This window comes from Protomyctophum parallelum (genome assembly GCF_964188405.1).
Source record: "Protomyctophum parallelum genome assembly, chromosome: 1".
Taxonomy (NCBI): domain Eukaryota; kingdom Metazoa; phylum Chordata; class Actinopteri; order Myctophiformes; family Myctophidae; genus Protomyctophum; species Protomyctophum parallelum.
In genome coordinates this window covers 88,874,177-88,899,015 of record NC_139697.1, presented here as the reverse complement: position 1 = coordinate 88,899,015, position 24,839 = coordinate 88,874,177, and the positions used below count along the sequence as shown (strand labels likewise).

The window sequence follows — 24,839 nt, the reverse complement described above, 5'->3', positions numbered from 1 at the left end:
GTCTTTGAGACAGACGCTATGCCTTTGTGTACATTACACATCTTAAAAATTGGAACATTGCATGAAAATAGTCTAATAGTGGGCCTGTTACACTGATTCCTTTGTTTCTTATGTTGTCGATTGGTTGAGCAGTCTTGGAAACGCAATAATTCAATGTGAGTTGGGGGAAAATGCAATTTGCTATCATGGTCCACTTCTCAAAATCCAGAGGTAAGTTTAAAAAAAAAAAAAAAGAAGAAAAAAAAAGGCTTGTCTTATCTCTTACATTAAGCATGGGGAGAAAGGGGTGGCTTTGGGATTATTTATTTAAGATACTGGATGACCTCCCTTATGTTTATTGTATTACTGCAATATATTTTGTTAATGGATTGTGGTTTTGGTGGTCAAATCTTTCACCAAAGGAAATATTGGTGCCCAAATTAGTTAACTAAGAAATAGTTGATCTAAAGACTTAATTTATACTCCATAGTATGACAGTGTTGCTTGTCAATAATAACAGATTTCCGCGCTCTCATGATGCATTGTTAATGCATCGTGAGAGCATTACTATCATGCAATGGAGTAAAGGTTACGTTTTAAGAATGATCGACTCCCTACCCCTGTCTTTCATTTGCAGTTATAACTGATTGGAATCTCAGTCAGGAGAGTTAAATGTAAAAGTGTTATGATTCAAAGTCATAAATTGTATATAACTATCTTTGTATGTATACAAATAAATTCTATGCTCTAATAAAAACAGTACTCTGGACTCAAATGGGTAAGATTAAAACATTCTGTATTAATCCACATAAGTGAGAATAAAAATGAAATCCATCACCCAAATTATTATTATTAGTGTTTATTCCATAAAAATGAAACATTATGCAAATTAGGAGTCACAATTAAATATGATATATACAGTAAGTATACCAGTATCTAACTGCATTAAACACATTTTACCAAGAAAGAGAGTGCAGCAAGACATACTCTCTAGGTAATGCTTGTTGTACAGTATATGCCTATGATTTAGTCAGTGGGATTGCTACCAATTCAGGACCCCCCCCACCCCCAAAAGAAAGACAAAACAAATCAAACCAAACTGAACATAGCAGAATGACTTAACTGTGAGAAGTATACTAAATGTATTAATAACAAACTCACAGGAACGGATATCAACCGAGTAACAGCAAACTAAACCTTAACAAGTATAGAAGTACATGTTTACAACAGTGGATAATCCAAGCACTGCAGGTTAGTCAAGATGAAGAGGCACCATGTTTAAAATAAAAGACTATACGACCACAGAGATGAATAGGAAATAATCCAGGTTGTTGTTGTTTTTTCCCTGTCATGTATGGCCATTAATTATATCAGTAACACTTGGCTGCATTGTACTTATATTAAAGAAAAATACAGGAATTACACGACTAATGCACACTGAAAAAACACAGACGTTCACATCTTTTTAATGTCCCCCGTCCCCCCCGTCCCCCTCGAAATTTATTTTACATTTATACCCTGTGAAAAGCCTGTACTGTTTATGTACGTAATCAGGCATCTTAACAGTCGGGAGAAAAGAAAAATAAATGTATATAATGTAATACTTCAGATTCCATTGAATCAAGGAATGCAGCAATTTGATTTCACTGTCTTTGAAATTGTAGTATCATTATACATTGTACCTGCAGCAAACAAATTAGAAGTGTCACGAATCTTTATGTTGATTTGTCAATTCCACAAGTTCACGACTTGTTTCAACTGCTTAAACGTAAGTGCCATGTCATGGAATGTTGTTGAAAAGAGTTTAGTATACTAGTAAAAACAAATGCTTATTTTAACATCTATTTTATTTTTACCTGACAGTCTGACATTTGAGCCTGTTTGTTGCAATACATTTGTATCACTGAAATAGGATCTATAGTATTTTCATGTGGCTGTACTGGTTCAAAATACTACAGTGCTCGTTGGAAGAGATGTAGGCAACATCACCATGCGTGTTTTAAAATGTTTCCATCACTTTTTTTGAAACGCACAGGAGATTCCCCCCCCCCCCCCCCCCCCCACTATGTTTCAAGAACAGTTCTTAAATTAATAGCAGAGTATAAATCCTCACTGAAGAAATGATATCTTGATATATATTTTTTGTCTTACATTGTGTATGTTCTTTGTTACCTTACATTACAACTTGCTGCTATAACATTAAATAAACCTCCAAAAACCTGCTGATGCAAACTTTGATGTGGACTTGCTGTGGACACACACATTATCATCCATGTTGGTCTCACTGACACTGGCAGTGATTACGGAATTCATGAAGAAAACAATGTTCTCCTCCTGATTCTGTGTTTGCAATATGTATTGAATGTCAGGAGGAGGTTTGATCTTATAGAGAAAGCTGTGTCGCTCTTTTTTTTTTAATCCTTTCTGGAAACTAATTTTTTTTTTTTACCATTTAGGACAATTCTCACAATAGGAATACATACAACATAGCCTACTGTCAATAGCAACATTATCATCTGGTACAAATGGCATCAGTCAGCGGTGACACAAAAGTTCACGACACGTCAGCAAAGTATTTGATCAGCTCCGTATGCGGTATGGAATGTATGGAACAAATGTGGGTCATAGGTGTAATACCTGAAGGAGGCTAGTAATCAAAATGTTTTAACATGAACAGTAACAGTCTGCCCCCCCTCCCCCAAACACATGTATGTTTAAACTTTAAAGCCTGATTTATAGTTTGCCGCACGACGACGGTGTCACATTGAAAACAGACGATCGATCGATGGACAAGAGTATAAATTAGACATAGGAGTATCCCAAAATGTAAAGTTAACTAGCCTTTATACTGTAGCTCTAGAAAATGCAGTACCGAATCATTGGTGGTTATCAAAACGAAGGGCTGGTCTTTTCCAAACTGTGTTTATGTTATGTAAATGCTTCCGATCAGTAAAGCTTGAGGCATTTGCTTCTGTACATACAGTAATTGGTACAAAATACAAACATTTTTATGCTGTATGTATGGCTTTCTTATTCATGAAATGCTGAAACTCACCGGAGCTACGTGCAATTTTCAATAAAAATGTGAGCAGAAATGTGAATAACTGATGGTGTGGAAAGAAGAAAAAAAATCATGCACCTTTTGTTTTGCACTAATGTACCGCCCCATACAGTGTTAAACAATAGAGGTGATGCAGGGTCAACTCTATTAAAAAAAAACAAAAAAGATCATGTATCCCGTATTGCACAAAGTCTGCACAACTCAATGTATGTTTTAATAATGTCCATTTTAATTCTGATTTGTTTATTGAAATGACTGATTAACATCTGCCAATATCTGTCTGTGGATATATAAAATATGGTATTGTCTCATAAACTCTCCTCATCCCTTCATTTTGCCATTGTCTTTGTTTTTACCCCTCCTTTCCAGTGTTGATTTTGTTGACTAAAACTAAGACGAAAAATGTTCGAAATGGAAACTAAATAAAAACTACCGGTAAGCTATGATGACTAAAACCAAGACTAAATATACTGACAATTTCGTCAACAAATAAAAACTAGACTAAAATGTTAGGAAGGGACTAGTGGACAAGAGATCCAGTATTTCATTCAGTCATTTTACAATTAGTTGCATGCTGAAAATAGCCGATCTACAAGCTCACACCGCGTCACGCTGCGACGCGTTGTGAGCTTGTAGATCGGTTATTTTCAGCAAGTGTAAAAACAGTCATTACGATGGCATCAAGGCCCGCCAAAATACATTTTGTTCAACTAAATCAACTGTAGATTTAGTCAAATAAAATATTATATTTAGTCGGCTAAAACTAGACTAAGACTAAAACATTCCAGGTGACTAAAATGTGACTAAAACTAAATGAAAACTAAACTTGCTGCCAAAAACAACACTGCTCCTTTCCTTTATATGGCCAAACACAGTGTTCTAGTACTGGCTTTAATAGTTTTACCAGTAAAATAATGTAAAGTTGACTCACTGCGTTGACATTTGCAACGAAAACAAAAGTCCACTTTTTTGTCTCTGTACCATGACAATGAACGAGCAGACATTAAAATATAAATTAAATAGTGTGTATCATTATGTAAATTATGGAACTTCTTTCTTTCATAGCAAACGGACATTAACGGTATATTAAAGCTTTGAATGTTGAATGACCCCATTGACAAATGATCTAGAGACAAAACAAATAGATTTCATAAAAAAACAAAAACAAAAGACAAGCTAACTTGTAGATCTGTTCTTAGTTCCCCACCTTGATTAGCCAGCCACTGCTGTGGCTCTCAAGGTGGGGGGCCCACTCCAGGCTAGCTGCCAGCTACCTCAATGAGGTCGGGTTGAGGGGTTAAGAACCCCCTTTGACCCCTCGTGGCATTGGACCTGCTAATCTGGGAACCCTCTCTCATGGTGGGGGTCCACACTCCAGGCTAGCATGGGTTTCCTTGAAAGGGTTCCAAATGGACCCTTACTTACAGGTCTGTAACTCAGCAAAATGGACATTCTTGGTTCCATTTTGGACATTAAATGGACATTACATGTCCATTTTGGTTCCATGTTGTACACTATCAGAGTTAATACGGGGTCCTCGAAATTAAAAGCTTTGACAACTATTAGAACTATAAACTAGACCAGGGAAGGACAGTCAGTCGACAGTTGTTCGTTTTACATCAACTAGATGGAGCCAGAGATTGCCTTAAAGGTTCAAACAGACTAGAGCAGCGTGGAGCTTCCTTCCTAGTTCCTATACGACCGACGACCACATTTTTACAACCTTACTTGTGTGTTACTGTAACCACCTCCTCTCTACTGTAACTATGCACCTCCTCTCGACTCGACAACTGTGCTTGAACTTGACGCCAGACCAGACCGTTCCATTCTGAACCAAAGTGGGCCAGGCCAGGCCACTGACAGCAGCCACACACACACACACACACATCACACAGGTCCAAGAGGGGAGCTGTGTTTCGCTGCTGTTGTGCAGGTTGGCATAGTTTTGTGTTAAAACGACTTTTCTTCCTTACCTTGGCTTAAACAACAAAAACAAAGATGGCCAGCTGGGGAAGAGTTGCTGCTGTCCTGCGGAACTTTGTGAGGAGGCCTCGGGCTCTGGTGGGACTGGTGGTGGGGGGTCCGCCGCGCCGTGCCGCCATGCTGCTGGGTGGTCCCCGTGCTGTGTTACTGGGCTCCCTGGTCGGGACCACCGGGCTGATGTATGTCTATCATCAGAATGCAACGCTGCCCTTCGCCGTCCACGCAGCGGAGGAGGAACACAAGGTAAGTTGATGTTAGCTCAGCTGCTAGTTCTGTTAGCAGTAGAAATACTAAACAAGTCAACTGTGAAGTGACTGTGTGGTCCATAAATGTGACATTATGTTGTTCTCGTGGTGATGTGTGTTATAGATGTTTTGTTGTTGTACAGAATACGTATATTATTGATGTGTTTTTACTAGCGTTGGATAAAATGCGCAACAACGCCAACTTTATCACATTCAGAGAAAGAGGGCGTGAACTTACTGTTTACATGCCTTCCCCACGGTTCCCAAAGTGGGGTCCGGGGACCCCCAGGGGTCCTTGAGGGAGTTCCAGGGGGAACGTTTCCGACATTCCGAGCCGAGTGGAATGGTAAGAGAGTGGCGACACTAGCGTTGACTCCCATTGTAACAATGGAATGCGGAAGTGCTCATTATATCTCAATGGGAGATAGTTCCAATGTTTGGAACTATAGACCATAGGCATCCGCTTTGCGGCGAGATCAAAGCGTGTCGCCACTCTCTTACTATTCCACTCGGGACCCTTATGTCTCTGTAATTCAGAGTGTACAAATGGAACCAAATGGACCCATATGTGTCTGTGACTCAGAGAGTGTACAAATGGAACCAGGGTCCATTTGGTTCCAGAGTTTCTTTTTCCCCCCTTTTTTTGTTGTTTATTATACTATTTAAATTGGGGTCCAAGAGATAGAAATGCCATTAAATGGGCCGGGGGTCCGTAGCCTAATGCATGTCAAATTTGTCATATTTTTTTAGATAAACTATAAACAGTCAGTTTATCGGTTGACTCAGTTGTACAATAAATGTTAAGGCCATGCAAACTATCAGAATTATGGACTTGGGGAGAAGACTGGATTTTATTTTTAAGGGGTCGCTAGCCTCTCCTATATACAGCTTTTGTCCGCACACGTCTCAAGATTTGCCATTGACGATGAACAGAAATTAGGTCAAAAGTTTCTTAGCTTTTTATTTGTAAACCTATGTAATTCACATGTTTTTGTTTTTTCTTTTTCTTTTCCTGATGTATTGTGACGTTTTACTACATGATATTGTATTACTCAACGACACTGAAAATGATTTTAATTACTCAGTGTAATTTCGAGAATAAATAAAACATGAATGAATGACAGGCACATAAAACATAAGTCGGCCAAGACTATCAGAGATGTATATGGGCAGCAGTGGGGCCGGGAGAACAGCTGGATGGGAACTGTGACTCAGTTCGATCCCGGCCTCCCCCAGAGTTAGGGCCGATTCATACTCCTATTTTAGAGCCGAATAAAAGTCGGTTCGGCTCTGTAGAGCCTACAATTTGACGTCATTTGAGGTTCGGGGGGCGGGTACCGTCCTAAAGTCGGCTCTTCGGTGCTACTGAAAATTTCTGACGAGCCGAAATCATTTCGGCACTACAGCGCCGAAACAGCGGTAAAATAGGAGTATGAATCGGCCCTTAGTGTTGAAGTGTCCTGGAGCAAGACTCTGAAGTTATGAACTCCTAATTGCTGTGCAGGTTGGTGCCTTGCATGGTTTCCTCCACCATAGGGTGAATCATGTAATGCACAATCTACGTCAAAGTGCCTTTAGAAAAAAAGCCACATTTTATTAATCCTGACATTTTGCGTATCTCTGACGGTCTTGGCCACTTCCCCAAATAATATTAGAAAATGTCGTGTTCCATGCCCGCCCAGTCCTTTTCGGTGCAGAGACTTACCAAGTTCCGTGCTTTTAAAGTGTTGGTGCCTGGCTGTGTTTTCTCAGGATGCTGCAGTTCCCCGGGCGTCTGCTAGAAGGATTCGTTTCAACCAGTTTGCATCGATGACATATGAACAGGAGCCATACATGACGCCACGGGACTTCCTCTTCTCAGTGATGCTGGAGGATGTCGACCGTAAGAAACGACACCGTTCAAACAAACAGATCTTGTTTCTTCTTAGTCTGTTTATACTTCTTCGAACAACCAACCGCTTTGTTGCTGAAAACGGCAGATTTTCAAATTAACCATTAGACCAGTCACACCCTCCCTATTCTCTCTGTCTCATTCATACAAACTATATCCAGCTCTTTTCCTTGAGACTGAGGTAACCTGTCAACTATGCTGTTACTAACAGATCAGATGTGGGCTGCAGCTGTAAGACCATCTTCCCCACCATACCACATTTGCTTCAATCTGTGATAACACCTCATCGTCTAGCTAAAGTACAGCCAAGACAAGCATAACTACTCTCTTTCAGGAATGTGGCTGATGCAGTTTTAATAAATGGGTAAATGGTGCATTTATATAGAGCCTTTATCCAAGGCGCTTTACATAGATTGTGCATCACATTCACCCATTCACACACACATTCATACACAGATGGCGGCGGAAACCTTGCAAGGCACCAACCACCAGCACATCAGGAGCAATTGGGGGTTCAGTGTCTTGCTCAAGGACACTTCGACAACAACTCTGGGGGAGCCCACAGGGTTCGAAATGGCAACCTTGCGGTCACCATCCAGCCACTCTACCCCTGAGCCACCGTTAATAAGATGTTAATGTTAATAACATGAACCGTAGCATCCCTATTCTGGGGCAAACATTGGCAAAAAATAGCAGGTCTACTGTACAAGCTCACTACACTACGTACCACGTTGCAACACGTTGTGGAAATGAGTTGGCCTAGTATAGACCTCTGGGGGATTTGGGTCAATAAAGGATAATAGGGTTTAAGTTGTTAAATTACTGGCATTGTGGAATAAACAATGCATTTTCCAAAATGTCAGCAGGAAGCGCAAGGGGTTGTTCCCAAATAATAGAGGGAACACAAAAAGAAAACATTAATTAGACAGATTCATTATCTTTTTTCTAGACCAGATCAGGTGATAATCTCGTGTGTAATTGTATGTTTTGTGCTATTCCCTCAGCAGGAAAGCTGCTGACGAAAGTTTTAACTAAAGAGGTGCGTATTTACATTGCCAGAGTGTGAAACGTTGAATTTGAACAAGAGCAGTAGTCTTCACATTAAACGTGTCTTGTTTCTTGTGGGTATATGTGCAGGATGTTGATGAAATGTTGAATGTTGCCTCACGAGCAAAAGCTGGCGAGGATCTGTTCAGAAACATTGGAGACATTGGTAAGAGCAATCCCTAAAACAGCATAAAAATACCAATTGAAAACAAAAGGAAAAGAAAAAAATATATAAGTATATGTATGTAAACTGCAGTCAAGTAATATATTTATTTAAGATAGTTGAACATTTAGTTTTTTATGTATATTGTACATGCATGCACCAAACATACACGTTACAGCCTTACAGGTAATGTATGTTATGCTGTTATCTAAACTTCAATAGCAATTTTCTCCATTTGGAAATTATGTTGGATTACTCTAGAAATCAGCTCAGTGGCCTTGTGGTTAGTGTCCGCCCTGCGACATACTAGCGTCATGTCCAGGGGGTGTACTTGTACATCAAGCTGCCTCACGCAACAGAAACAGGAGATAGGCTCCTGCCCTATGGGCCTCATGGCTCGGCAAGGCTACTTACTACTCTAGAAATCTAGGCTGTTGTTTGTTGTTCAGCACTCTAGTGGTTGACTCAACATGACCTCGATGAACGCACAATGTGCATACGAGACGGTTATCAAGAAATCATGAAATCGTTCTACTGATCATCATGTCATCATCGTCATGAAAAAAATGTGGCTAGTTTTTCCAGATTAGTCATGAAAAAACTTGGCTATTTTTTATTTTTTGTTTGAGTCCAATAATTGCCTTAGGCGCGATTCATACTCCTATTTTAGAGCCGAATAAAAGTCGGTTCGGCTCTGTAGAGCCTACAATGTGACGTCATTTGAGGTTCGGGGGGGGTGTGGGTACCGTCCTAAAGTCGGCTCTTCGGTGCTACTGCAAATTTCTGACGAGCTCTACAGCTCTACAGCGCCGAAACAGAGGTAAAATAGGAGTATGAATCGGCCCTTAACCCCATCGCAATCCTTTGCCGTGTGTACATTGCAATGTAACTGAAACACACTAGGTTGTGCAGCCTGGCAGCCCTAATATTAAGATGTACCATATTATAATATATTGTCTCTTGCAGGTTTGATATCCTATACGGAGTACCTGTTCCTGTTGACTATTCTGACCAGTAAGTTTTTAAACATTGCATTGTGCGACGAATCTACGATACAGTTTGCCTTGGAGGCTACATTTAACCACTTAAATCCTATATACTTCATCGACTGGAGTCCCCGCAGGGGTCTATTCTAGCAGTGTTGTGGCATTTCAACTTTATTTAGGGTGTTTTGTGACTGTCTGTTAATGAAGCATATAGGTAAAAAGCACCGTGTGACTCAAAGGTGCAGTAGCATCTCTTTCTTTTGGTAAAAAATATACAAGACGTTGCTTTTTTTGTTTGTTGTAATTTCCATTCTTTTCAACATGGCTTTGCTTTCTGCCGTGGGACTGCTACTCTCTGAACCAGCATGTTGTGAACTTAGTACAGGATCAACCTCAAACTAATTGCAAAAAAAACTTTGCAATTTGCGATTTTGTATCTTCAATATATCCTGAATAACAGAAAAAAGGTTGCCTGGAATTGTCTGAGGGGAAAGTGTTGAAAATGGCCTGTACAGTATGGCCACCATAGACATCCTATATAAGGTGCATATTTTCTACATTTCCTTTTGCTTTAAGTAGCATGTGACATGTCAAACTGTTTCATGATGCTGAATCAATCAATTCCAAGCATTAGTTTTGCATAAAAACACTCCTTGGGCTACAAAATCAGCTGAGTTTTCTTTTCTTTTGCAATTAGTTTGAGGTCAAATTACATTATTATTGGACTAACTGTTGTGGAACTCTCTACAGCAGAAACCGTAATAACAGATAATGCAATGCCCTTTCAGAACCAGGCACTGGATTTCAAATAGCTTTCAAAATGCTTGATATTGACGGCAATGAGCAGGTGGACAGAAAGGAGTTTCTGACGGTAAGCATTTTTATTCAGGGCTAAAATGTGACTTAAATCTTGGCATAATTGTACGGTGAGATTACTGCGATAATACAATTGTATTGACTGAGTTGAATTTATACATTTCAGTACCTAACCTTTGAACTGACATGAGAACAACGGAATATATTATATATATATATAGTTTATTGCTAAATATTATAGTTAATACAATATATTTTCTTTGAGTATTATGTATGCACGTTTAAATTGTAAAAATATTACTACCTTTAATGCTGCCTCAAGTACTGATGCTACCAAAATAAAGTATGGACAGATGGTGCCGACGCCACCTGGAAGGTGAGGGAAACGTGTACAGTGCTGCTAGTTGCCCAATGCCCATATCTGTTTTATTATTTGCCATGTCTTTGCATCCTCCCTGCCTCAATTAGATTGGCAATGCATATTATGCACTGTCTATATTGGATGTTGTGATTGTTTTTTTATTTTAACCCATTTAGACCTGAGAACGATTCTACAAATGCCTTCAAAATCCTGACAGTTTTCTGAAAAACCTATGTTTCTATGTCAGTCGTTCTCAAACATTTTCATGTCAAGTACCCTCAAACATATATGTAATTGGCCGCCGACCCCCATCTGAAAATGATGTTCCAGGAACCTCCCCCAGAAGCAAAGATTTGACTTAAAACGTTCACTCTGAAAGAATATATATTCAAAGATTTGCACCACATTTTCAAGGCTTTTCAAAAATAGCAGACCTACAAGCTCGTAGCGCGATGTCTGCTATAGCTAAAGTATAACATAATGCCACGAACACCAAAAGGGGTTCCCGCCCAGAATGGGTTAAGTAACAACTCACCCAAGGCCAATACTGTGTATGTACTGTACATACAGTATCTTGTGCATACATTTCACCAGGACTGACCACCTGGGGGTGACGATTTATGTCTGCGTGTTGTTTTTGAGTGGTGCAACCACTCCTACAACCAGCTTGCAATGTCCTCGTACCTGTTTGTGTGTCTGTGTAAGCACGAGTATGTGACTTAATAATAGCAGTAGGGGGCGCCAGAAACAGTGAGAGGGGTAGTGACTCTAATGAGAGAGAGGGAGAGAGAGGGAGAGAGAGAGAGAGAGGGGGGGGGGGAATTGCACCACTCAGTTCACACGTGTGTGATTTTTTTTAGATAGATAGATATTTTTTAGATAGATTGCATGTCAGCTCTTTATGGACCACTTGTCCCATTGTTGTGATTTGGCTTTATTCGCAAGCTTAACCACGCTGAGCCCTATATGCGTTCAGATAGCTGAGCGGAGATAGCTTATCTACAAGCTCACACCGTGTGTTGTGATGTGACACGTTGTGAGCTTGTACATATGCTATTTTTGAAGAAGAAAAACAAAACAAAAAAATGATAAATAGAAACACCTGGGTTCATGTGGTTAAATGCATCTGGTGAATAAAGGTTGCCGCTGCATGCATTACCATGTATTCTAGTTTTAGTGGGGTTTTTTGTTGTTAAAATCAATATACCATATTAGTTCATCATTCTCCTTTTCTGTTAACATTGACTGTAATAGTTCAGTAAGTGGTGTGCAAGGTAAGCATTTGTTAATAAAGTGAGCTGTAATATTATTTTAGGAAAATCATAACTGACATAACTGACAACTTTAGTTTTTTTCAACCAAGGTTCATGTTTTAGGTTGTTATTAGAGAAAGTAAAAGATGAGTGTTAAATTTTTTTTTTTCATTTGTTCTTTCGTTTTAGCGATTTTAGCTATTGTTTACAGGGGGGCTTGGGCGATTTATTTATGTATTATTTACTATAGTCCTACTAGTCCCCAGGAAATTGCATATGGCCACAAAAGATCACAGGATCTACTGAATGTGAAGGGGGAGGTACTATATGGGGATGCCATACTGTGTTGTCAACATGTCAGTTTATCTCCCCCTTCATATTCAGTAGATCCTGTGTGGCCAGATGTAATTTCCTGGGGTCTAGTAGGACTATAGTAAATATATTTAAAAGAAAATCGCTATAAAATGTAGTAAAAAAAATACATATTTAGCCCCATGTTCAAATGCCCCCATCCCCCTGTAAAAATAGCTAAAATCCCTAAAACGAAAGAACGCAGCAAATGAAAACAAATTAACACTCATCTTTTACTTTCTCTAATAACAACCTAAAACATGAACCTTGGTTGAAAGAAACTAAAGTTGTCCTTTTAAGTACATGAGTCCCATTGTTGAATAGAAGTTGTTTACTTTATTTTCTTTTTTTTTTAAACTGAAGCTCAAGAAAATCATTGGAAAAAGAAAGGACAAAGTTCCTAAGGACAACCCCACAGATGTAAGTAAACATGGTGACATTTTATCTGCATGTCTTATCCATATTATGCTTTATCTTAATAAAGCATATGTGAATCTAATTAACTAGGGATGCTCCGATCAGGTTCTGGGACCGATCTTGTGCGTAAGGGGCAAATTTGAATATTTCCAAAATATGTCTAAGCCCACGTCAAAACTGTTTCTGTGTGTGGGGAGGAAGGGGAGAATGTTTAGGCCTGTCACAAAGATGAAAAATTATATTATACTATATATCTGATTTGACATTTATACCACTTAAATAGTGTAAAAGATCGGTTTCTGAGGCCGATTTTACAAATGCCTTCGAAATCAGTAGTTCTTGCACAGGATTTTTCAAAAATGATCAAAAACAGCAGATACACAAACTTTGCATATCTGCTATTTTTGAATAGTCAACGTAAACATATAAAATGACACAGATGCTTTCCCGGTTTTGAATGGGTTCATTTGTGATCCTTTTTTTAAATGTCAGTGGTAGGATAGTGTAAACTTAAAGCCTCTAGGCACTGTAGCCATTTAACGTGGTGAAAGATTATGACTTTAGAATAACTGGTACAAGAAACATTGCAATGTTCAATCTCTGCAGAAACCTGCTGATGAGGGGGACGGCGTGAACACTACACTACAAGCCTTCTTTTTTGGAAGGAATGGGGAACAAAAGTTGCAGTATAAGGAATTCCGCAGGTAAAAAGGAGCAGTCTTCTGTTACTTGCTGAACTTATTGTCTAGCGGTAAATTGAAGAAACCTGTGTGTACTGTATGTGTGTGTGTGTGTGTGTGTGTGTACCGGATTTTACTGTGTCCTCCAGAGATAATAAATAATATATGAAATGGGGATCCGTGGCCTGACGTACACGACGTATATCAAACTGGGGGTCCTTGGAATTCAAAAGGTTGAGAAGAATCACTGCTATATGGTAGCATCACCCGCTGGCGTATAGCATGTATATCACCATTTCACTCAGGGAAGTGCAGAGAGTAAGAGGGCACTTTTTGGACAAAGAAATTGTGAAAATAGCAGATCTACAAGCTCACAACGCGTCACGCTGCGACGCGTTGAGAGCTTGTAGATCAGCTATTTCCGGGTCCGCAACCCAGCACTCTTTAGCTATAGAGATGCGGTGTGTACGACATGGATTTCTAAACAAATTTGTTCAACGCAAAATACTGCGTTCAAGATCAGGAGACTTCGGGGGAAAAAAGCAATTCTCCTGAGGCTGCCTTCCGGCATGGCATGGAAAGGTGAGGGTGAGGTGAGGGTGGTTTATTCCACCATAATAAACGCTGCATTCGTGGTCTGGAGAGGGCAGTTGTTTTACACAGACGGGTAAAAGGGCAGGGGCTGAAGCCCCTTTTTGATGTCTTATGTGTTTGCACGTCTCTGATTTGCCTTCTCCTTCAGGTTCATGGAGGACCTGCAGTCTGAGGTCCATGAGATGGAGTTCCTCCGCTTCTCCAAGGGCATGGACACCATGCGAAGGGAGGACTTCGCTGAGTGGCTACTGTACTACACCAACGAGGAGGACAACGAGGCCTACTGGGAGAACATGAGGAAGAAGATCCCTGCTGGTCAGGTACGGTACGAGGACAAACGATTACTGTACGGCAGTGGTTTCCAGTTTCAGTGTTGTTTTTGGCAGCAAATTTAGATTTTAGTTTTAGTCGTAGTCTTCAGTTTTCATCTCGTTTTAGATACATTTTTACAGCTTGTAGATCTGTTTTTCTTTTTTTAATCGTGAAAATGTGTCGCAAATCCTTGAATATATATTCTTTCAGAACGTTTTTAACTTGAATCTTTGATTCTGGGGGGTACCTGGAACAACATACTTTCAGATGGGGCTCCGCGGCCAAATATATATAATTCTGGGGGTCCTTGACATGAAAGAAGTTGAGAACCACTGATGTAAAGAACCCAAACACGATTTTTTCTGAACTTTTTTATATTCTGGGTGAACAGACATTGATATTATGATCTTATTGTGAAACATACCTGTTTGAAGTAGTTTTCTTTTGAGTTTGTGATTTGAGCCAAATACTTTTATTTTGAAGGGAGTTTTGTGGGACATAGCTACCTGCGCACCGGAAAGAGGAAGTATATTACGGGTGCGTTCGGAAATGCGCCCTGAATGCACTGGTGTGCTGTACGTGTCGTTCGTTTATTCAGTGCACTCGGTGCGTTGTCGTTCGAAAATCCAGTGCGCTGCGCCGAGTGCCCGCACTGAGCGACCCTACCCTGAAGCTGGGGTTGGCCGGTGTGATTCGTGTGAATGCGTCACAGCTGTGGTCGTTCCTAAATAAGGCACACTGAACGCACTCTGTGACGTCGCCGCCCACCACACTCAACAAACTGACCACATTCCCGGTGCGCATTTCCGAACGCACCCTACATAACCAGACAACAGAGCATAGAGTATTAAAAGGATAGAGACTGAATTGGCACGAAGCTCCGCCCCCTCCGCTATTCATGTCAGTGGAAGTTGCTCAGTGGCGTTTTGAAGCACCCGGAAGGCTGCCGGAAGTACAGTCTATTTCCGAATTTTTTCGCTGATACAGCATTTGGGCACCAAATTTTGGTGCCCAAATGCGGAAGTGCAGCTGGGCTTTAACATTGAGCGCTCGGTTGCACGGGGTTTCCTCGTCAAGAATCCACGGGTCCGCCTGCAGTCCTTCCTCTTACCACTAGGGCCCAGCGCTTCAACATTGGAGTGCCTAGCTGGCCCCTTGAGGAGACGCGTGTTTTGCTGCTGCTACAAAGCTAACCGCGCATCTTTTACTGTTTGCCATTGAGACTTTCAATGATAGTTTTAGCACCCCCCGAAAAGGCATAAGGTTGGTACACATGACTGTGTTTGCAACATACAATACAACACGTTTTTTGAGCTAAAGGACTGTTGCTAAAAATGCATCGTTGATTTGTTTACATCCTGTTCAGTTATGGTATATGGAATGAAAAAACGTATTTCTGCAGAAAAGGATAATGCACTATAAAGTATAAACCAGAGTTTAGTTTGCTACTCTTTCTGTAAAAGTGTGTTGTAAATGAAAGGTTATAATTGTACATGCAAAGGAAGGATTGCTATCACTGCATTTCATACATTTTGGATAAAAGGGGTCTTTATTTCATGTCATATTATACTTAAAAAGGGTTAAAAGGAGGCATTTCATTACTTTTGGAGTTAAAAACAGCTGCTAAAAAGGAAAAACTAGTTATTTATAGTAAGTGCTTGGTGAGGTTAAAGTCTATTAATTGTGTTTACAGTATTTCTAATTTCTGAATGATGCTCAAAACCATTTTAAAGGGAATTGTACTGTTTTGAATATGCTATAGTTACATTTGAAGCTAATGTGAGCTACGGCAATTTTTATGTGTAATACTAACAGAATATTTTGTTTTGTGTTCTTACATTTCTTGTCAGTTCTTACGGTGGTTTATGGACTTAATTAATTCACTACCATCAGTACAAGTCTTGACCTTCTTTCGGCGGGGACCGCTACAACTGACATAGAAACATGGGTTTTTCAGAAAACCGTTAGGATTTAGAAGATATTTGTAGAATCGATGGTAGGTCTAAATGGGTCAATGCAGCTTGGTATCTAGGTACAGGTTCATGCTCGTATGTGACTTTATTATTACCTGGAATCGGTACAACAGACATATTATCAAGAGCAGAAATATAATGAAAATATAGCACCACACATTACCCGATAGTGACATCACACATTTTCTCTTCTAGAGCATCACATTCGACGAGTTCAAATCATTCTGCCTCTTCACCAACAATCTGGAGGATTTTGCCTTCTCAATCACAATGATGAGTCAGGCCAATCGTCCCATTGGAATGGGTAAGGCTTGATTTATAAAAGAATAATCCATCTGTTTTGTATGTTTTCTATTGTAACTATGGATCTCCCTGGGTCTGAAATAAAGCATTGATGGATTGATCTAAACTTTAGCTTATAGATCGGCTATTGCTACTTGCTAGTGCACAACACCAAATGCCAAAACCAATGTACAGCATTTCTCCCACCGTTTTGCATCTTGATGTAAAATGTATGAAAAATGTATAGGTATTTGCCTCATCACATGCATCTATTTCCTTCCGTGTCATGCAGTCCGGTTTAAGCGAGCTGTGAAGATTGCAACGGGGCATGACCTGTCGGACAACGTGTTGGACACTGTATTTAAGATCTTCGATATGGATGGAGACAACTGCTTGAGTCACAAGGAGTTCATTGACGTAATGGAAGACAGGGTACTACGGGGCCTCAAGGTAAACTGTAATTGTTGTGTGTTAACCCATTCTGACCTGAGATCAGATTCTGAAAAAGGTCTTCTACATCCAGACAGTTTTCTGAAAAAGCCATGTTTCTATGTCAGTCGTTCTTTGATTTTTGAAAAATAGCAGACCTACAAGCTCGTAGCGCGCCACTCGGTGGCGCGCTATGAGCTTGTAGATCTGCTATTTTTCAATAGCTAAAGCATAGCAGAATGCTAACACCAAAAGGGGTTAAAGAGTGACACGCACACACGATTGAACGTAGAACCAACACTGCTTTACTTAGTCTCTTGTCTCGGTACAGAACAGACTTCCTTGTTATTTTGCGCGCATCCCATAATAACCAGTCTCTTAAAGGCATCTTAACCATTATCTGCAAACCCCATATAACACAGTGTCCATATAATATTAGAACATAACAGTAATACAATATTGTATTAGTGTTAGAACTGTAGGTGTAGTCCGTATCTAAATGCTGTGCAGGCGAGGGTGAAAAGCAATTGTTATAATAGTCTTCTCTTTCGCAGCAGTTGTAGAAAAGGGAATATTGCAGGCTAATGTGTCAGCCCATATTGCGATCCTGGACATATTAAAAAATGTCATGATGTCTAGTGATTATTTAATACCCGTAGTAGTACCGTCAATAAACTGGGCTTGCAGAAACAACCTGCTACAATCCACCTAGGGTATTTTTGAGGGGCGCTAGCACCTCCTATATACAGTACAGCTTTTTTTGTCCCCACAAAATGTCCGCAACCCAAACATTAAATGCCATTGACAATGAAGGGAAAATGTACGTCATCTTGTCCCCACACGTCTCATATTTGCCATCGACAATGACAGGAGAATTTAGGTCAAATGTCCGCCAAATATGACGTAAATATGTGGCAACAGGCATTCTGATTGGCCAGTATGAGATGATGTACGATGATAAGAGCGCCCCTCACTTCACGCAGGTGTGATTCTTTTCTTTTCTAGACTTGATTGCAGCAGCCATGTCAGTATGTAATACTGTGGCAGTGACTCAGGGGTAGAGTGGCCGGATGGTAACCGCAAGGTTGTCGGTTTGAACCCTGCGTGCTCCCCCAGAGTTAGTGTCGAAGTGTCCTTGAGCAAGACACTGAACCCCAAATTGCTTGCATGGTTTCCCCCGTCATCGGTGTGTGAATGTAATGCACAATCTATGAAAAGCGCCTTGGATAAAGGCCCTATAGAGCGTTGCAGTCCTGCCCCCTTTCATGACGACGAGAGACCCGGAAAATAATTCCCTGTTCATTTTCCTCAGACTTTTCAAAAAGTATAAATGTATAGACGTTTACACTGCGGACAAAGAGTTTTGACAAATCATGACAACAAACACAATGTTTTGTGCCAATCAAATAATTTGTAAGAAGAAAAAAACAAAAACCTGCCTTTTTCTTCTAATTATTTGATCGGCCCAAAACATTGTTTATCGTCATGATTTGTCACAACCCGAGTTGCCTTTGTCCGCGGCATAAACGTCTTTAAACAAATATTTTTTGCACATTCTATGAGGAAAATGAACGGGGAATTATTTTCCCGGTCTCTCGTCGTCATGAAAGGGGGCGGGACTGCGACGCTATATAAATCCACCATTTACCTTCTTTTTTTACATTTGAATTGTGTCCTACCTGCAGGTGCAACCCCAGCATGGCTTCTCTGGCTACTGGAAGTGTGTGAAGCGTGAAACGCTGAAGGGCGCACAAGAGGCTATGCGGGACACGAGAAGCCCCGTCTGAGAGGCGTCGTCCGATATGATGATACATAGCATCCCTTCTCAACATATTATTTGACAATTTCCATGTGAACTATGGGACGGGTGACAAACGACCCAACACCTTACTATTAAGACACTTGGTCTGTCTTTAATTTGTCACCCATCTGCAATGTGAAACGTAAACCAGGGATAAAACCACATTCTATGTACAGATGTTTACAATCACGTTGAGAATATGCATATATATATTTGTATGTTGTGCTGCAATAGAAGTCAAATATCTTTGGGTGTGGGTTTTGTTTACATTTTTTAATGTGATATTTGTTGGTGTCACTTTAAGGACTTGTTCCAGCCATGCATTTTATATCAACAATCGGTCATTGCTTTCATAATTGTTGCACTATGTATGCAAACGCTTTGCTACTCTCCTGCAGTGTTTACAACACCGGTTAACTGTGGTCTAGGAGGGCTAAAAGATAAATGAAATGTGGAATCTGAATAACTAGCCTGCTGGAAAGTCATTTTTATGTTCATACATTAAAATCTGTGTTGATTGAGGCAAATGGATAAATTACCCCACCACCCCACCACCTTTAACCCATTTTGACCTGGGAACGATTCTACAAATGTCTTCTAAATCCTGACAGTTTTCTGAAAAACCCTATGTTTCTATGTCGGTCGTTCTCAAACATTTTCATGTCAAGGACCCCCAAGATTATATGCAATTGGCCGGCCGCCGACCCCCATCTGAAAATATGTTGTTCCAGGGACACCCCAGAAGCAAAGATTTGAGTTAAAAACTTTGGCTCTGAAAGAATATATATATATTCAAAGATTTGCAACACATTTTCACGATTTTTCAAAAATAGCAGACCTACGAGCTTGTAGATCTGCTATTTTTCAATAGCTAAAGTATAACAATGCTTAAAACACCAAAAGGGGTTCTCGCCCAGAATGGGTTAAAGAAACCATTTCAGCAAAATGAGACAAGCACCATAACTACGATAACTATTCTGTCATTTATTATAGAGTCGAGTATGTGGATTAACCATTGACAATTGTGGTGCTAATTATCTTACCATATATAGAATCCAAAGTAAATATTTAACTAAAAAAACTTCCGTGATAGATGAAGACATTAGTGACTGATGCCAAGGTTATCAGTGAATACAGCATACACAGCTACAATACAATAAAATTACATGGAGCATGAAGCCATCTTTGGTCTTCTTATCACTTACTATAAACAAATACATATAAATTTGTATTGTATCAAAAATAGAAATTACAGAGCCATTGAAAGTAAATTCACATTTTTGACATACAATATATGTAATAAAGAGCATACCTAAGAGACATTTGTGATTACATTTTCAAACCTTGGCTTTAAGGACCTAATGGTTTTGTCATATTTTGGACATTCACTTTTTTTCTTTTTTATCCGTTTTGAATAATTTGTGTGATTCTGTTTAAACCATATACTATCGATATAGGCGTCATTCACTTGAATGCACAGTATGCAACCTTTTCTTTAATGGAAACAATGAAAAACAGATTGTCATTCTCAAAACACAGCTGTGCTTTCAATCCACGGCTTTTAAAACAAGGCCTCATGAAACGAACGCCTACGTTTGATGCAACGGAACAGGGGCGGTATTTCTATGGGAGGCAGCCTATAGGTCTTAAAATGTGAGCCAGGCCAGAACCAAAAGATGGGGTGAAGAAGTGCACTGTTCCTCTTTCTTTTTTTTTTAAACGGGTGTTTCCATGGGTTGGTTATCTGGGTTTCTGGTCATTCTGACAGTTCAATGCACCTTACAGGCACAAAATGAAATGTAGCCGAGTGGACCTCTGGGTAAGAAATAAGGGAAGTGCTTTCAAAGTGTTGTTTGATCCACTGTGGAGAAAGAAAAGGGAGAAAAATAAACATTTTAATAACCAAGTTAAGAAAACAACATGAAAGACCAGTTAAGTGGTGCTTTCTCAATTGAGCGATCACACGCCCATTTCGGTTGAAGACGTTGAATTTATGACACCTTTAAATGGTTAAATCGGGTTTGAAAAGCCCATAGTTGAGAGCATCCCCAGAGATGCTCCTGCTGGCTGAGCTAACAGGTCAACAGCCCTTCTTCTGTTTAAAGATAATAATTACATTCTTCCAACTTGTGTTACTATGGGAGCATTTAAGTGCTATAAATGTCAATCAGATAAATAGTATAATATAATTTTGCATCTTTGTGACAGGTCTAAACATTCTCCCCTTACTCCCCACACACAGGAACAGTTTTCACGTGGGTTTTGACTTTATCTTTTTGAAATATTCAAATTTTCCCCTTACACACAAGATCTGTATCGGCCGACCATGAGGAAAAACAATCGGTCCCAAAAAAACTGATTGGAGCATCCCTAACGAAGTCAAAAGCTAATTGGAGCATCCCTAACGAAGTCAAAGGCCAATTAAGGTATTGGCCTTTGGTTAAGATGTCAAAATGCAGAGGAGTGGGCCACGGGATAAATGATTGCATCAAGACTGACTCATCAAATTGACATACTGCTGCTGTTGAATTTCAAGGTAGGCACGAATGATGCAGTCATTTTTGTCTAACTCATTTGCATGGCACACTGGCAGTGGCAAAATACAAAAATGGCTTCTTGAAGCAAGGATTTGGCCTTGGTTTTTATGTGCTTAAACAGCACAACAGTATGTTTTGTACAGAATCAGAGCCAGGTCAGACTAAATATTAAGGTTAAGTATAAATATTATACTGTCTTTTATATCATTTACCCCATTTCTACTATTGTTACTACTTATTCAGTACTCGTTCTCTACGCTTGCCTGTATATTTTATTCAGCCCTACTGCTGTGCTGCTATGGCAACTGAATTTCCCTCAGGATAAATGTACTATTTATTTATAATTGATAAAAATAGATCTTTGTTTCCTCCCTAGTACATGTTTGTTTATCCTTAAATGTTGTAAAAAGTGTGTGTTTGACATTTTTGTTGTTGTTAACTCAATCATATTAAAGGTATATTCAGTGATTTCACTCAAAAAACCGTAGGTTTCGTTTTTGGCTGTGGGACCCAGCCTTTCGTCCAATCAGGATAGAGAGTCAAAAACGAAACCTAAGGTTTTTTGACCCCCAGGGGTTAACTGGGGACTCCTTATATGGTCAGCACACTCTATAGTAGGGAGGATTATCACAACAAAACAAAAAAATAAGTGATATTTGAATTAAGTGAAATCACTGAATATACCTTTAAAACTGAGCATATACAGAAGGAAAGGCTCATAGAATACTATGAGCCTTTCCTTCGTGAAATGAAACACTTGTCTTGAATGCAACAAAGGTTTGTTTTTTTGTAAGAAAAGGCTGTAGACCAATCACTCACACTATTAGGTACATAGGCCTAGATAATGCAGCCCTAATTTAAAGACCCAAATCAACTTTCCTTACCATGTTAACATTTGCCACAACAGGACTGAGATGTCAGGGGTCGTTCTCCTTCTTCACTGTCACATCTCCATCTCCTGCCAGGATGGTGGAGATCTCTCCCTGCATGAACGCCCAAGGCACGGTGGATCCAGACAGGGGACAGCGCTCGCCGCTGGGGCAGTACACTTCCCCGCCTGGACCTTGGCTGCGAATGGAGCCCCGGGTGCAGGGGAAGCAGAACTTGTGGTGCGGGACGGAGGGACACTGGACAAAATGAGTGTCCTCCAAGCGCTCTCTGCAGAGGGTGCAGCAGAGCAGGGCCCCTTGGGTGCCGTTCCCTGACTCCCCAGGGTTGCTGCTGCTGCTCGGCCCCACGGCACTAGAACCCTGCCCGGTGGCTGCCTGGGAGACGGAGGAAGAGGCCGTGGAGGGACTCCCGCTGGTGGGACGGCCGGCCGTAGAAGAGTGGGCCACGGAGATGCTGGGGCTATCTCTGGCCATCTGGCTGGAACTCAAGCTGTCGGCGACACCCATGAGGGCCGAGATGGGCGAGGGCTGGCTATGTAAACGGGGCGGTCCCTCCTGTGCGGCGGGTACCCCGGAGAGAGGCTCCATGCCAGGGTAAGCGCGCCAGGGTTCGCGGGATTGGTGGTCTGGTCTCCCGTCGCTCTCTCCGTTCTCGGAACCGGGCGATGCTTTGCGTCGCCGCGTGGTGCCCTTCGGGGGCACAGACCGGCCGGCGGCTGCCATTTGCATACCCGTGTCGGGGTACGGCTGTGGTAGCACCTCTTGGATGGGGGGCTCCTTAAAAAAGCGCACGCCGTCATTCAACAGCTCTGTGAGCCCACGCCAGTCCCCGGTGCCTTGTCGTTTCTCGTATTCCATGTAGCGCAGCCCAGAGTTCACTGCTTTACCTGCATCTTTGGCCGAGTCGCGGAACATCTGCCTGACCAGATCTGGGATTCCCGAGAACACCAATCCCGAGCCTATGGGGTACTCGACAAAGACCTTCAGCTCAAAATCAGGGTTTGTGCTAGCATCAAAGGCTAGAACACGCCCCATGAGATTATGGTCTTTCCTGAAACGTACATTAAAGGGGACACAGCCACTGAGGGTCACAAGCACATCCCGGACTGCTTTGGGGCGGTTCGGCCAACCTTCAGCCCTGCTCCGGGCGCTCTCAGCCAGCTCGGCCATCACCTCGTTATTCCTCCAGACCCCTGCGTCCAGACCCACCAACGAAGAAGTGCTGGCGCCGCCTACACCCAACGACACGACCTGTCTTCTCCCACCGTCGCTCATTATGGGGCCAGTCGAGACAGCAATAGGTGGGGCCCCGGCCCTGGAGCCTGACAGCGGGGCCAAAAGGCCATGAGGGGCCCCTACTAACCCCTGAGCCAACAGGGCGTGGGGTATGGTCCCGTGTAGAGCCGGCACCGCTCCCGCCATGGCCCGGCGAGTGTTCGGGCTCTGCCGGCTGCCCTCGGATATGGCCACATCCTCAGCCCTATGCAGACCGTTGGGGAGCCGAGGAGAGACCCCGTATTCCCCCCTGCTGCCCCGGTCTAAACGTTCTGCGTGCTGCCGCCCTCCTCCTCCCTCCATAGGCCCACTACCTGAGCTGGGCTTCCCTTGCTGCTGCTGCTGCTGCTGCTGCTGCTGCTGCTGTGGACCGGGCGACCTGCCGTCTAGCACCCCGTGGGTGCTCTTCAGTTGCCGGGCGGTTTCGATGAGCAGCTCGATCCTGTCCGCCCCGTCGTAGTTCACGCAGCCCCGGCACACCGCCTCGCTGAACTCCCAGAGCATCGCCCACGGCATCTTGGGCAGATCGCAGAGGTAGCACCATTGCCGTCTAGAGGATGCCTGCGAGGCGGAGGACATGTTGTTTACAGGGCCCCTCTCTCCTCGCACACAAACTTTCTTCAGAGGCCTTTAGCTATAATGTACAGTCTTCGTCTTTGCGAGGATTCTTTCAGTATCCGGACACGCTCAGCCACATGCCTCGAATTGAATGGGTGAAAAATCAAACTAGAACTATAAGAACGAGAAACGGGGATTTCGGGTTACAGCATTTAAAAGTTAACGACGTCTTCTTTCTGGATTTTGTTCGTGTCGGTCTGTCTGGAAGGAAGTAAAATGTTATAAGACACCGGATATACCTACGCCACAGTGTGTGGGGCATTGTGGGAGATGCAGTTTTTCCCCTGAACGAAATTAGTGTTATTTTCTCATTTAAACGGCTATAAATGCAGTGCTAATTAACAAATACAACAATTCGTACCATTATTTACGTTAAATTAACAACACAACTGTTACTGTGATATATTATACAATACAATTGCTTCATTCACTTCAATTATGGTATGTTTCAATCGACATATTTGATGTTAAAGAGGTTAATATATAGCCTAATGCCTAAACATAATGAATAGTAATGAATGTCACTTGGCACATTCTACAAGTTATGGTAGAAGAGAGTCAATAGTCATCATGACATGGATCACACGACGGTAGTTGAGTAGTTCTGTAATAGTCTGAGTCATGTTTCAGGGCTAGGTAAAATACATGGCTCTGGTGCTACCACACTGGCTCCACCTGGTGGATAAATGGTACATGCTGCATTTATATAGTGCCTTTATCCAAGGCGCTTTACATTATATTGTGCATCACATTCACCCATTCACACGCACATTTTCACACACCAATGGCGGCGGAAACCATGCAAGGCACCAACCTGCACATCAGGAGCAATTAGGGAGTCTTGCTCAAGGACACTTCGACACCAACTCTGGGGGAGCCCGGGTTTAAACTGGCA

General features: G+C 41.5%; 2 protein-coding genes across 2 annotated transcripts; one reads left to right on the top strand and one right to left on the bottom strand.

The window, feature by feature from the left end:
• Positions 1 to 4,766: 4,766 nt before the first annotated feature.
• micu2 (mitochondrial calcium uptake 2) lies at positions 4,767 to 19,119 on the top strand. The gene is made up of 12 exons (XM_083786212.1): positions 4,767 to 5,266; positions 7,021 to 7,150; positions 8,167 to 8,198; positions 8,297 to 8,372; positions 9,336 to 9,383; positions 10,144 to 10,226; positions 12,500 to 12,556; positions 13,160 to 13,257; positions 13,976 to 14,147; positions 16,308 to 16,416; positions 16,687 to 16,844; positions 18,509 to 19,119. The coding sequence occupies exons 1-12, from the start codon at positions 5,039 to 5,041 to the stop codon at positions 18,608 to 18,610; spliced, it is 1,293 nt and encodes a 430-aa protein (XP_083642338.1). The 5' UTR covers positions 4,767 to 5,038; the 3' UTR covers positions 18,611 to 19,119.
• Positions 19,120 to 19,193: 74 nt separating this feature from the next.
• Positions 19,194 to 24,458, bottom strand: LOC310873641 (interferon regulatory factor 2-binding protein 1-like). Its single transcript, XM_083786190.1, has 2 exons — positions 22,046 to 24,458; positions 19,194 to 20,485 (listed from the first exon to the last, which is right to left on the bottom strand). The coding sequence occupies exon 1, from the start codon at positions 23,903 to 23,905 to the stop codon at positions 22,079 to 22,081; it is 1,827 nt and encodes a 608-aa protein (XP_083642316.1). The 5' UTR covers positions 23,906 to 24,458; the 3' UTR covers positions 19,194 to 20,485; positions 22,046 to 22,078.
• Between the last annotated feature and the right edge of the window lie 381 nt (positions 24,459 to 24,839).